This window comes from Aphelocoma coerulescens, chromosome 28 (genome assembly GCF_041296385.1).
Source record: "Aphelocoma coerulescens isolate FSJ_1873_10779 chromosome 28, UR_Acoe_1.0, whole genome shotgun sequence".
NCBI classification, from domain to species: Eukaryota; Metazoa; Chordata; class Aves; order Passeriformes; family Corvidae; genus Aphelocoma; species Aphelocoma coerulescens.
This window is the reverse complement of record NC_091041.1, coordinates 4,539,762-4,553,764: the sequence shown is the minus strand read 5'-3', so window position 1 is coordinate 4,553,764 and position 14,003 is coordinate 4,539,762. Positions and strand designations below refer to the sequence as shown.

The 14,003-nt window shown below is 50.2% G+C and overlaps 1 protein-coding gene across 2 annotated transcripts in view; it reads right to left on the bottom strand.

Annotated features, from left to right (window-relative positions):
* Positions 1-11,573: 11,573 nt before the first annotated feature.
* PTPRS (protein tyrosine phosphatase receptor type S) overlaps positions 11,574-14,003 on the bottom strand; it is a 149,733-nt gene continuing 147,303 nt past the window's right edge. For both annotated transcript variants that reach the window (XM_068997088.1, XM_068997089.1), the window contains one exon: positions 11,574-13,814. In XM_068997088.1, the coding sequence (XP_068853189.1) occupies positions 13,746-13,814 (69 nt within the window). In that variant the 3' untranslated portion in view covers positions 11,574-13,745. The remainder of the gene's footprint in view (positions 13,815-14,003) is intronic.

The following is a 14,003-nucleotide window of genomic DNA, read 5'->3' as shown; positions in this document are numbered from 1 at the left end:
CACCTGCCCGAGCCGCTGCTCCTGCCCTCGCAGGCTGTGCCAGGGTGCCCGCTGGGGTGAGGTGTGGAGCTTTCCCTGGCGCCCAGGGCTGGGGTTTCCTGCAGGCTCCCGAGCACCAGGACACCAGAGCAGATGTTCTGAAACCTGTGGCACAGGAGCTGCTCAGAGTCCCCGAGTCAATGTCACAACTGTCACACGCAATAAAGTCGTTTGTGCTAATTGCTGGCAGCAGGGACGAGACGGGGATCAGCGGCTCCTTCCTCCTCCCAGGCTGGCGGAGACTCCCCGTGTGCCTGGAGAGTGGGACAGGGGCTGGAGATTCATTAACTCCTGGCTGGCAAAGATCTTGAGCTTGGCAAGATGAAATGGAGGAGACAATTCCTTTTTTCCTTTGCAAAGGACAGGATTAAATAGAAAACTAAAATTAGCAGTGTTGGTTGGGTGAGGCTGTGCAATGATGGGACAATCCCAACTTCCCTGAAGCCTGATGAGAATTCCACCTCTTTGTCCTCTGCTGGGTCATGGTTCTCTCACTTTGGTCCCATGGAACCAAAATTTGGGTTCTCATTTTGGTTTCCTGTGGAAACAACTCTTCTTGCAAATGCACTTCTGCAAATCTCCAGTGCAGACCCGTATCCACACGTGGGGTTTGGTGGATTTCCCATCCATGGCCTCTCCTGGCTCCCAGCTTGTACAGGGTTGGACATCCCAGGATCTTAGACACTCCCTCTTCAGTGAACTTGCTTTATTTTTGCTTTATTTTGTTGACTGTTCAGCTTAGGGAAAGGGCAGATGATGGAAAAGCCTTGTCATGTGCTGCAGACATCTGTGCTTTGGCCAGTTTTGCAGAACTTCTATTTCTTGAGGTTATTCCATGAGGATTTTTCTCTGTTCCCCTTCCCTTGCTGTTTGTATTAGTTCTTCATCAGTAGTTCTCCCTCAGCTTGAACAAATTGCGCCAGTTTAATAAAACTGCTCATTAAACAGGTGCAATTCCCTTCTGGAAGCAGGCCTGTGCTTTGGTGGGAGCACTTAACTCAGGGAGTTCTAGTTTAAGGCAACCAGGAGCTCTTTTAACCTAAACTTGGCTCTGAAGGTGCTGTTTTAGTTTAAAAGCACTTTGAGTTGAGCTCGTGGAATTTCCCACCCTGTGAGTGAATTTAACTCTGGAAATTTGAGCAGTATCAGAGTCAGAGCACCTGGCACAGGTGGGACCTGCAGTGATCCCAGAGTTACAGGGGCAAAGTGAACAAATCTCTTGGGATCCAGCAGAGAGGCTCCAGGAGAGCTCCTGTGGGTTCCTGATTTCCAGCCCCACGTTCAGGTCATCTCTTGTTCCTTGTCCCATGAACAACTGCGCTGGCACACAGACACAAAAAAAGGCAGTTTTGGCACAATCCTGAGACTCAAATGAGCTGGAGCTGTTGACACAGAATTATTTGGCAGCTTTGATAGCAGAAGAAAAGAAGTCCTTGGGTTACTTGCTCACCAATAGAAAGTCAGTGGGAGTTATTTATTCTGCATGACAGCAGCAAAACAATTAAATTTTTGGTTTCCAAGAGGGGAAATGTAAAGGTCACTGTGCAAATACTATTTGGAATTACAGCTTAACCACTTTTCCTGTGGAACAAACAGGATTTTTGCTCTGTTTCAGCACAGTTGACTTTGGCTTACCTCTCCACCCCAGCCTTGCCATTTCAGATGCCAGCTGCTAACATCCCCCAGCAAACGAGCTTGCAGCCAATCTGTTTCTGAAACAGGAGTGATACCCTCCCCTGTGCCCCAGATCAGGGTTTAAAAATAAATAAATGGCCAGATCCACTGCTCATCTGCTCCATTTAACAGAGCCATCTCTGGAAAACAGCAAGTTGTCTTTGATTAGGAGTGAATGGTCAGTTACCCATGATCGAGGCCAAGATGCTGCTGCTTTGGAGAGGAGCAGGGATTCATCTGCCTGGCTAAGGAGATGAATCGGAGTTGATTGGAGGTACAGGAGGGTCGCTGGACAGTTTTCTCTGTGGAGAAGCCACGAGGAGGGAGAAGGGCTCTGGAGCAAGTATGATTTCCTCGTGGCTTTCCTTAGAGCTGAGGTTTCCTTCTCTTTGTTACCTGAATAGCTCAGAGCCAGTTGGAGCTGGAGACGTGGTGTGTCTGCTTAATCTGGGATTCAGCTATAACATGGAATTAACACTGCAATCCAGGAGCTTTGTGGCCTGGGTTGGGTGATTAGTGTGAGATTTTTGTCAGCACAAAGTGAAAAATCTGCCTGAGCACAACTGTGTGAGTTGCCTCTGCTCGGGATGGGCTGGGTTATAGGAGCAATTTATCATCACATTTTTCACTAATTCAGCTTAGAGACAATTGGCTGCTTGTTAAGCACTGCGATTTCTCTCACTTCTGTGATACTCCCAAATCGAGGACTTGGCCCATTTTGTCCAACTTAATTTCCCTGCAGTTTTTCTCAGTAGTAAGAGAGGTTCTTGGGTTTTTTCCTGGTTGGATTCAGATGTTTGTGCTCAGACCTGAGTGGTGAAGCACCTGCAGGTTGACATGGAGCTCTGCCCTGAGCAGCAGCACTGACAGGCCCTGGCACAGGGTGCCCAGAGCAGCTGGGGCTGCCCCTGGATCCCTGGCAGTGCCCAAGGCCAGGCTGGACAGGGCTGGGAGCAGCCTGGGATGGTGGAAGGTGTCCCTGCCATGGCAGGGGGTGGAAGAGGATGAGAGACAAAGTTCGTTGAAACTCATTTTTTTTGTTGGTTTTCCTCTCCCAGCTCGCACCTGGACACAGCTGAGAAAAAACCACTCCTGAGCTGAGTTTTTGTTGTTGTACCAAGACTGAACAGTTTCTCCTGAGCTGCTCGGGCTCGGTCCCGGTGCGAGGGCGGGGGGAGCTCGGGCTGGGAGCTGCGTGTGGCACAGAGGTGACAACGCCTCTGACACCTCACCTGGGCGCTGCCAGCCGGGGAAGCCGGGATCAGCCTGTCCTGGGAGCTGCCGAGTCCTGCTGCAGGGATCAGCCTGTCCTGGGAGCTGCCGTGTCCTGCTGCAGGGATCAGCCTGTCCTGGGAGCTGCCGAGTCCTGCTGCAGGGATCAGCCTGTCCTGGGAGCTGCCGTGTCCTGCTGCAGGGATCAGCCTGTCCTGGGAGCTGCCGTGTCCTGCTGCAGGGATCAGCCTGTCCTGGGAGCTGCCATGTCCTGCTGCAGCTCCCCAGCACTGATGCTCCTTTTCCTTTTTATTTTTCCCTTTTTCCTCTTCCTATTTTCCTTCAGTGCAGCGTCTCTGTGCCGCAGTTCCCAGGTCCAAGTGCTCATGGCTGTAGTCTGGTTAAAACCCTGCCTTCCTCTTCCTTCTTATTTTTATGTCAGCGCTCATTGGGGGAAGCTTTTCCTTTTGTACAGCTTTGCTTTCAATTTAACAACCCTCTGCTTTCCTGTAGAAAATTGCAAATAGGCTCTTCCAGCTGCTTTCTTCCTACTCCAGGTTCGTTTCTTTCCTCAGGACTTGACTGCTGGGAGAGGAGGAAGAAAATTCCTTGCACGAGCAGGCTGCCAGTTCAAGGAGCTCCTGGAGTTTCCCTTAGGGCTTCCTCCAGTCCAGAGCAAGGAAAACAAATTAAAACCAAGGTGGTGGAACCCACCAGAATATTTTACACTTATTTTTGTGATTTATTAACTCCCGAGTAGATCAGGGAAATTTATGGCATTGCGTTTTTGTATTGCTGGAGCGTCCTGTGTGCATAATTCAGGGTAAGATTAATTCCTGTGTGATAAAGGAATAAAAAACCACAGCGAAGACAGGCTTGTGCCCTGGAAATGGTTTCCAGTCTCTGCTAGAACACGGTGAAACAGGATAATGGGGAAAATAATGGGAAATGTGGTTTGCTGTGTAATCACTGGCCTCTGGAGATTTTATTTTGGTGACTCAGCAGACACAGAAATGAAAACTTGAGGCATTTGGCCACTGCCAAGGTCGTGGTTGTTGCTCTTACAGAAGGATTTGAAGTTTCACAATAAATTTGGGGCAGAAAGAAAGAATTCCATGGTGTTTCTGGCACCCTTGGCAGCTGCCTGCAGGAATGTGGGCCTGGCAGTGGGGTGTGATGAGACTAGGAATGGGTAGAATTATTCCAAGTGCTTAATTTCTTTAAGGTGATTATTTGTTTCCAAGTCAGCTCTGCCCTGCTCTGCACGGCACTTCCAAAGAGGGGGATAAGCTGGGAGGAAAGGAAAACAAAACAGGGAAGTTTTTGGTGTTGTGGATGTTTGGGATCCATCTCAGGTGTTGTGAGCTGAGGTGTAAAACCATCTTTGGCACAGCTCCAGCATCTCCTCCCCAGGGAAGGCTCGGGAATCACCCGGGACAGAAACATCAAATGCACAGTCAGGGCTGGGGCTGCTGCCACCGGGATCCCCCGAGAAGGAGGAACCATTCCAGGGGTTGTTTAACAGAGCAGCGAAACCTCTGGTGATTGTGTGAGCCCCCTTTGGAGTCTGGGAGGGAGCTGGTATTCCTGCTGCATCCCTGGGAAGGGGCTGGGGTGAGAGGCAGCTCCCTCCCAGGGCAGTGGGAGGGGGGAACCAGCCCGGGACCCCCCAGTTCTGCCTCCCCTCCCCTGCAAGGAGCAGACAAAAGCCAAGATCTGATAATAGAATCTGGTTGGAACAGCTGTCTGCTGACAAGTATAATAAACTGTATTAATGGTGTCATTATTATTCCCTAATTAAAAGCTAATAACTAAGAGTTAATTGCCTTTAAAAGATGAAGCAGCACCATGGCAGGGATTTATCTCTGTTTTTCTTTGCTCGCCTGGCTGTGCTGATATTTTCAGGCTAATTAATTGAATCAAATCTTACTGAAAACTAATAATCTCTCTGTGTCGATTCAGCCAATTGAATTAAAAGGTGTTTGCTGTGTGCTGGGCTTAAACGACCCCTCACACATTTATAAAGATATATCTGTGTGTGTGTGTGTGTCACAGCTTGTCACCCCGGGTCACAGGGTCAGCAGGACACCGGGCAGGGACCTCAGTGGGAAAAGGCTTTGATGGGGAAAAGTTTCTCCTCAGGTTCAGAGGTGCGAAATAGAACTTCCCAGTGCCAGAGGGCAGGGCTGGATGGGATATTGGGAAGGAATTGTTCCCTGGGAGGGTGGGCAGGCCCTGGCACAGGGTGCCCAGAGCAGCTGGGGCTGCCCCTGGATCCCTGGCAGTGCCCAAGGCCAGGCTGGACATTGGGGCTTGGAGCAGCCTGGGACAGTGGGAGGTGTCCCTGCCTTTGTGCAGACACAGCTCCTGATTCTGCTGCTACCCATTTCCCCAGCCCTGCTGTCCCCTCTGGGGTGTTTTGGGGTGTAGGAGCAGTCACAGAGCCCTGTGTGAACCTCCCCAAAAAGTAACACCTCAGCATTGCCTCTGTGAGCTCCTGACACTCATGTGATGCCAATTGAAAGGAACCAAATGTTCTCTTTGGAAGTTCACTTTATCAGTGTTAATCTTCTGTGTGGAGTAAATTTTATTAAAGTTCCCCAAAGAGCAAATTGTAAATTCATCAGTGCCCGTTTTGGACTGCACCTTCCCTCATTTTGGGTAAAGAGGAGATTAGAAGTCATCTGGGCTCCATGATAATTAAAAAGAAGATGCTCAAATATAATTCTTAATTAAACAATAATGAGATAAGAACTTGTGTAGTCTGCTTTTGGTCTGTTGGAAAGATGCAGAGGTTCCCATTGTAATTATGTGATTTATGATCTCCCACACAAAGATGTAATTAGTTTTTTCTCCCCTCTTTTTAAAATTTAAGCATTATTTAGATAAAAAATTGTGCAGCAATTTGAATCTGCTTTTCCTGAGGGAATAGTAATTTGGTTTGATTTATCTTTAGGTTTCAACCTAAAAAAATTCTTTGTAGCTAAAAAGGGATACCCTAAAATATAACCCCTCCTGCATGTCCAAGATCTCTGAGGAGAGGGAGGTGGGAGAGGGGGAGTGAGACATTTGAGGCTAAGAAATTGCAAAAACATTTCTTCCTGCTTAAAAAGGTCACATTTGTGTTTCCAGATGTCACCTGTGGAAAGTTTTCCCCTCTGACACCAACCTGTCCTGTGAACTGGACCTGTGGAGGGTTTGTTTCTGCCTCTCATCCTCTGTGCAGATGGAGCAAGCCCTGGGAGCTGCAAGGGTGGGACTGGAGGAGCTTTAAGGTCTCTTCCAACCCAAGCCAGTCTGGGATTCCATGTGGTGGATCTGCAACTTCACGCACTACTGGGTTCTCAGCAATGGCCCTCCAGGCTTGCTCTGTTTGATGTTATTCCCTTGTCCCTCCACTCCCTTGCTGCTGGAGACTCCCTGAAGGTACCTCCAGCATTTCCTCCCCAGCCTCTAAAAATATCCCGTGGGCAAAATCTGCAGGGCCCACGTGGGTTTATTTTAGTCATTTGCACTTTTTTTTGGTGGTTTTCATTGCATTTCTGGCTGTGTCACTCAGCTGCCTCGGCTGTCACCCCAGGGGGAAGGGTTTGCACCTCACCCTCGAGGCAAATGCTCAGCAGCTCCTTCCTGGTGTGCTCTGGAGGAGAGAAGGGGGATGCATTCTGGACTGGGACTCAGCACACGGGCAGACACCTCACAGAATTCCAGAATGGTTTGGGTTGGAAAGAACCTTAAAGCTCATCTCATTCCAACCCCCTGCAATGGGCAGGGACACCTTCCACTAGACCAGGATACTTGGAGCCCCATCCAGTCTGAGCCTTAGGCAGGGTGTTTGTTGCCCTAAAAACCATAAAAATACATCTATTGCTTGGGTGTGGGTTGTTCTTTGCTCACAGCAGTACCGATGGGCCATCCCCACCCTGCTGGTTATTCTACTGGGAAGTGTTTGGCTCTCCCAGCCCAGAGATGGGAGAAGGGCCTGGTGGAAGTGGAACCCGAACCAGCGATGTTCAGCAATTTCCTGAACAACACCTTACACGGCTCAGGCAGAACGTTGTATATTTAAAGAGACTTTTTTTTTAATCATTTGGACACAGTTTTTTTCCGAGGGGTTTATTATCCTCAGTAAGCCCGGGATAAAGCCCTTGTGTAACCCATTAATCCGGGATTGCCATCTGCACGTCTGCGTGTGCCCCGTGTGCGCACGGCCGGGCACGGACACAGATGGACGCAGCCCAAACTCCTTAATCAGGAATTTCTCCCTCTGATGGCTGGAAGGAGTTGGGCCTTTGGTGTTTCGGGAGATAAAGGCACAGCGAGGTCGGGACTTCGGGCTTTGATCCCTGTGCAGATTGCAAAGGGATCTGGTGTTCCTGCTCTGCAGATGGAGGGAGGGATGGATGGATGGATGGATGGAGGGAGGGAGGGATGGAGGGATGGAGGGATGGAGGGATGGATGGATGGATGGATGGAGGGAGGGATGGATGGATGGAGGGAGGGATGGATGGACGATGGAGGGATGGATGGATGGATGGATGGATGGATGGATGGATGGATGGATGGAGGGATGGATGGATGGAGGGAGGGATGGATGGAGGGAGGGATGGATGGATGGATGGATGGATGGATGGATGGACGATGGATGGATGGATGGATGGATGGATGGATGGATGGAGGGATGGAGGGATGGAGGGATGGATGGATGGATGGATGGATGGAGGGATGGATGGATGGAGGGATGGAGGGATGGAGGGATGGATGGATGGATGGATGGATGGATGGATGGATGGAGGGATGGAGGGATGGAGGGATGGAGGGATGGATGGATGGATGGAGGGATGGATGGATGGAGGGATGGAGGGATGGAGGGATGGATGGATGGATGGAGGGATGGATGGATGGAGGGATGGAGGGATGGATGGATGGAGGGATGGATGGATGGAGGGATGGAGGGATGGAGGGATGGAGGGATGGATGGATGGAGGGATGGATGGATGGATGGATGGATGGATGGACGATGGATGGATGGATGGATGGATGGATGGAGGGAGGGATGGATGGATGGATGGATGGATGAGTAGACAATGGAAAAACAGGGAGATTAAAGCTGGGGTGAACACATGAAATGGTTGTGTGTGGTTATCCCATAGCAAGGTAACGCTGCTGCTCAGGCTTCAGCCACATTCCCAGGTCATCCCACCCCTTCCAGGGACAGGGACACCTTCCACTATCCCTGCGTACTCCAAGTTCTGTCCAGCCTGGCCTTGGGCATTTCCAGGGATCCAGGGGCAGCCACAGCTGCTCTGGACACCCTGTGCCAGGGCCTCAGCACCCTCACAGCCAAGAATTGTCGCTTCCTCTATCACTACTTACCCTGTGGTGACACTGCAGTGGAAGTGATTGAACTTGTGGTTTCCTTGGGAAATCTGGGAGCAGGCTCCCTGTATCCCTTTCCCAGTGGATGAACTTGTAGCAATAGTAAGACAATTTTCTCAGCACCTCTGAGGGTATTTACTTTTTCCATTTCAGTTCTACATCTGTTCACTTGACGACTTGGAATTTGCAACCATCTTATTTAGGAGGAGGAATTGATTTCTCGGTCTGTTACTGCTGCTCTTGGTATAATTAAAGCATATTGCAACGTGAGGAATTTCTCCTGGCCTGGGAACTGCTTTGCCACTTGGGTAATTCTGTAAACCAAGAAAAGCTTTTCCTTTTCCTCTGGAATGTAAATTACAGTTACAGCTACTTTAAAGCCTTTGTTCTGCTCAGGGGACTGGGGGGCTCTTGGTTTAGGGCTGTGCAAGGGCCTAGAGCCTTTTGCAAATCAATCCCTCCGGGATTTGGCATCCAGGCTGCTGCAAATTCTGACTGAGGCACAAACTGGTTTTGCCCAGTGTGGTGTAAATGGGAACTGGGACGAGCCTGCTCCCTCCAAGCCCCTGGGAAGGGCTTTGCTGCTCTGAGCTTTATGGGGCAGCACCGGGGGGGCCATGGGGGTCTGGATGAGCCTTGGGCAGAGCCAGGGCTTAAAGAGACTTTGATCAAACTGTGCAGAGAATCCCTTCAGGATTTGCATAGGAATGGTGCCAGATGTGGACAGGGCTGTGAGGGTGACACAGGTGCTCGTCCTGGGGCCCCTGGAGATGGGACCAGCACCGGCCAGGGCTGGGGCACCTCTGAATCCTGGACCCATGGCTGTGGGACTCTGCTCGGAGCAAGCACTGAGCCATGCCCTGGACACTCCATAAGGAAAACCCATGCTGGAGACACAGGTTTGGCTCTGCTCTCAGTGTCCTCAGCTTTAATAAAGGAGGGCTCTGAGATCCCTTGTACAACCACTGTCCATGACTTAACCCCGCTCCTCTGCCGGGAGTCGGATCCGTGTAGATCAGGAGCCCTTGTGACAGCCCTCTGGTTGTAAAAATATTACCTGCAATGATTTACTCCTTCCACCCCTGCTCACATCTCTAATAAAGTCGCTGTCAAAGCTGTCATTTGGAGCTCGTGTGAGAGAAAGAGAAGAGAGAGACAGAGAGAGGGAAAAAACCCTGGGATCAATAAGGAACAAGAGCCTCCCCCCCCCCAGCTGCAAATGGGCATCACTTAGAGTTTAATTAAAATGAAACTCAGCCCCGTGCCAGGTTTCAGGCTGGTGCTGTCTGGAACAGCAAACCTGGAGAGACTGAGCTTGGAGCAAGAATTCCTGTTTCATTTGCCCTTTGCAGCTGGGATGGGCACCAGGGTGCAGTTGGAACACACCATGCACATCCCAGAGTCAGGAATCATTTGTGTTATTTTTTTTATCATTTGCTTTATCATTTATTAATCCCCATGTCAGGCTGTTGCATTCAAAAACTATAATTGGGATGCAATTCCAGCAGCTTCTCCTGGGAGTGCTCCCTGTGAGCCTCACTCTTGCCGGGCACTGCCCAGGCTCCCCAGGGAATGGTCCCGGCCCCGAGGCTGCCAGAGCTGCAGGAGCGTTTGGACAGCGCTCTCAGGGATGCCCAGGGTGGGGTTGTTGGGGTGTCTGTGCAGGGCCAAGAGCTGGGCTGGATGATCCCTGGGGGTCCCTTCCAATTCAAGATATTCCATGATTCAATGAAAAGATTTCATCCCGTATTTGCTTCCCTAACTGGCCTCCTGCAGAGTTGGTTGGGATTTTTGGAAAGCTTTACTTAGTTCCCAGCTGCTGTTCCAATTCTCTTTGCCACTCACCTTCCTGTGCTCCATGTGGAGTTTATTTCAGTTCTGTGAGGGGTTTGCATTTCAACCTGCGGGATGGTCATGCCAGCTCAGAAAAGGATGGAACCAAAATAAGAGCCTGGAGAGCAGTGATGGGAATGATTATCGTCATGGAGAGACAGGAATAGCAGTGCTGGGAGTGCAGGGGAGCAGGTAGGCAGGGAGGGAGGCAGGGAGGGGAAGGCTGAGAAACAGAAGAAGAATCAGCTTTTCCTTTCTATTCTTCAATGATAACATAAAGTGAGCATCAAAAATCCCCTCACTGATGTGAGGCTGGGGAGGTGCCTGTCCTGTGTCTTGTGGCTGAGCTGTGGAGCCACTCGTGCTACAAATTTCCTTTGAGTCCAGATTATGAAGTCAAAACTCGTTACTATTCCCAGACTGCCTGGAGGGACACACGTACATGAGACGTGGTTATAAACCAGGAGATTTCTGGGGTTTATTCCTTTCTCTTTTTTCCTGTGCCATCAGGGTTGTTGCTGTTTGATGTGTGGTTGGCTCCCTCCCCACTCCATCTCTCACATGGAGCAACAACATTTTGGAGGTGATGTCATTCCCTGGGATCTCAGAGCACCTGATGCTGATCATGGTTCTCTGTGAACTTGCTAATTAATTTTTTGTTCTTTTCTTTAAGCTGGAGTCAAACTGCTGCTGGTGGTGTCTCCTCACAGGGAGAGGGGGAGCTGTGGAAGGGAGGGAAGGATCCCAGACCCCAGACCACCACTTCCATCGTTCTCCAAACCCCCGTGTCCTCGCCAGCCTTTCCCTGCCATGCTCCTGTCTGGCCTAAGGTGGGTGAGGTGGGAAGCTGAGGCTGGGCTGGGCCTACCTGTGAGCAGGAGCCAGGGTCGGGAAAGCCTTTGGCTTGGCTTAGGTCTGGATCAGTGGGACAAGGGGTTTTCAGCAGCTCATAGGACCCCAGAATGGTTTGGTTGGAAGGACCTTAAAGCCCATCCAATCCCTGGCCCGTGGCTCTGCACTCTCCTCCCTCTGGGCTCCAGCCGGAGCAGGGACAGGGATCTGAGCCCTGTGCCCCAGCAGGGAGACACGGGCAGGGCAGCACCCCCACCCCCCAAGGGGTAAAACCCCCAGGTGGGCAGAACCTTTCTGGTGGATCCCGGTGCAGGCTGAGCTCCCCCCACGCATCCATCGCCCAACCAGCAACACCCTCGTGCCTGTGGCACTGCACTTCTGGGCCCAAAGCTCCCCAAATGAGCTGTTTCTTTGCAGCCACATGTTTGGCTTGTACAGGTGCCTATTTTTAGCAGGAGCAGAGGGAGAGCAGAGGGAGAGCAACTGTTCCCTGGCCCTGGGCACCGGCAGGACGGATTTGGGAGTCTCTGCCCAAAGCAGCTGCCTTGGCCCTGCCCCTCCCACACACACAGGGCTGCAGCACGTTCAGACAATCTTCCTTTAATACAAAGTCAATATATCTACATACACCGTGGTATGAAAACCACTTACTGTTTCAGTTTGAAATAACAGTGTGAAAGCAACAGCACTTTGCTCTCATACAAAGAAAAAAACCTCCCCCCTCCCCCCAACTTGTCCAGTAAGATTTTGCTGCAACATACTTAGAAATTTGGGCAACTTTCACACAAATAAGTAAAATCTCGAAGAAGCCTTTCAGTCGGTTCTTTTTTTTTTTTTTCTTTTTCTTTTTTTCAGTTAAAGACAGGAAATGGGTTGTGTGGGGGGTTCTGGGCAGCACTTGATGGCCATGATTACCCCTTCTAGAAAAATAAAAAAAGTGGAAAGGGCAGAGGTGAGCAGAGTTTGGGGCAGGGTGGCTTTTCTCAGATATCCTGTGCTCTGTGCATGGCTGCAGGAAAACTCCTGGGCACTGGAGCCACAACCAGCACAGAGAAAGGCTAGGCTGGTACCTGCAACACACCTGGGATGTTAAAACACCTGATGGGTGTCAAGGCTCCGAAATCACATCTCTGTCTCCAGTCAGCAAAAGCCTCTGGTGTTGATGAATCTCCCATTTCAGCCCTGGCCCCGTATGGCCACAGCTGAAGGGGAGGGAATTGGCACTGCCACCACCCCTTCCCCTGCTGCCCCCCCACCCTCCCAGGGATGTGGGATAGGTCTGTGATTTAAAACAAAAGAACCCAAAAAAAAAAAAAAAAAAATCCAGAAAGGACATTTTGTTTTTACATGAGCAAGTTAAACCTTTTAAATGGTAGAAAAGCAATATGTAGAAGTAGCAATTTGCACTGCATTTTTATATATCACAGCCATTACACGTAACATTTCTACAGTGAAAAAATAGACTGTCTTTGAACATAATATGAACAAATAAGCAAATTTTTCTTTTAAATTCATTGACTGATATTCTTTGTCTTTTTTAAAAAAAAAAAAAAGGAAAAAATACACTATTTAAAAAAAAGGTAATGTCACTTGTTACAGTTACATCGATACTTTAAAGAAAGCCACTCACAGTATTTGCCATTGGATGCACCTTCCTGGATCTTTCCCAGTTCTTTTACAGCTGGGGCATGTTGGGGACAGTGGGACGTGGGAGCTGTGCAAGGAGTGCTGTGGTGCTGGGACAGTCCTGAGAGGAGCTCCCGAGAGCTGCTGAGTTCAGAGGCGAGGGGCTGGCACCAGGAACCAGCTGGATATTGGAAACAAATTTCTGTAGGTGCTTCTGGGGCTCCTGGCAGGGAGATGCTGCTGGGCAGGAACGGGGGACGCAGCTGCTCACAGCAGCAGTGGGGTGTGAATGTGCAAAGAGCCTGGGGAAGGGGCTGCCTTTCTTCCCAGGGTGTCCCACCCTGCTCCAAGGAAAGCCAGATGTGCTGGAAACGGGCCCAGACCCAGCAGTCAGAGACCCCAGCCCAAGCAAGGGGAGGGGGCCACCCCCCACAGCCAGCTCTGGGGGTTGTAACTCGCTCTTTGTCTATCCTTTTAAATATCCTAAAAAATAAATTTTGGAATTAGAAGAAATGAGGAATGTTCCAAGTATTCAAAATGTGAGCTATAAAACCTCTGGCGTGGCAGGGGCATCCCATGAATGCTGTTTGCAAGGTGCCTGCAAGCCCAGAATCATCCCAATGCTGATACTGAGGTTATTAAGACTCCAGCTAGAAGAACTCCTGACCCTAAGTTTGCCTAAGTATTTAGATTTAGTTCCTTTTCTTTCACAGAACACCTCCAATTCTGCAAGTGACTTCCTTTAAAGACTGCCAACTATATTAGTAAATAAACTGAACTCTAATGATGTAACCAAAGTCGGTTTTTCCTTCCCTTCTCCAGCAGAAACGTTTCCCAAGGTGTGTTGTAGCTGTTGGATCTGTTTCCCCGTGTCCATCCGTCCTCCCCAGCGAACACCACCTGAGCTTCCAGAGCAGTTCCGAGCAGCCCTCCCGAGCTGCGAGCGCCAGGTTACAACATGGAGTTCCCGAAGGGGTGTTCCTTCCAATCCTCCCCCCTGCTCCCGATGCATTGTCCAGATGAAAAGGTACTTCTTCTGAGTCAGTTTTGTAAGTTCAAGCGCTCCTCCTGGGTCAGAAGAGGCCTTCCAGGACTGAAGTGGTTGGTAGAGTCTGCACAACGATGGCTTTTTATGTTGCATAGTGATCAAAACTTCCCAGATATTCCAGAGCTGCCTGGTAACAGAACTGGTATTCATCCTGCCAACAGCAAAGAGAAGCAGCCTCAGAGGTGGGAATCGGCTCCTCAGGATCCCTGTCCTGCTTTCCAGACAGCAGGAAGCTGAGCAGGAACCTCTGTGATTCTCAAAGAGATGAGAACTCCTGGGAGAGGGAAGTTCCAGCCTTTCCCTTTATGGCTGTGCCTCTCAGGTACTGAACATCCCCCAC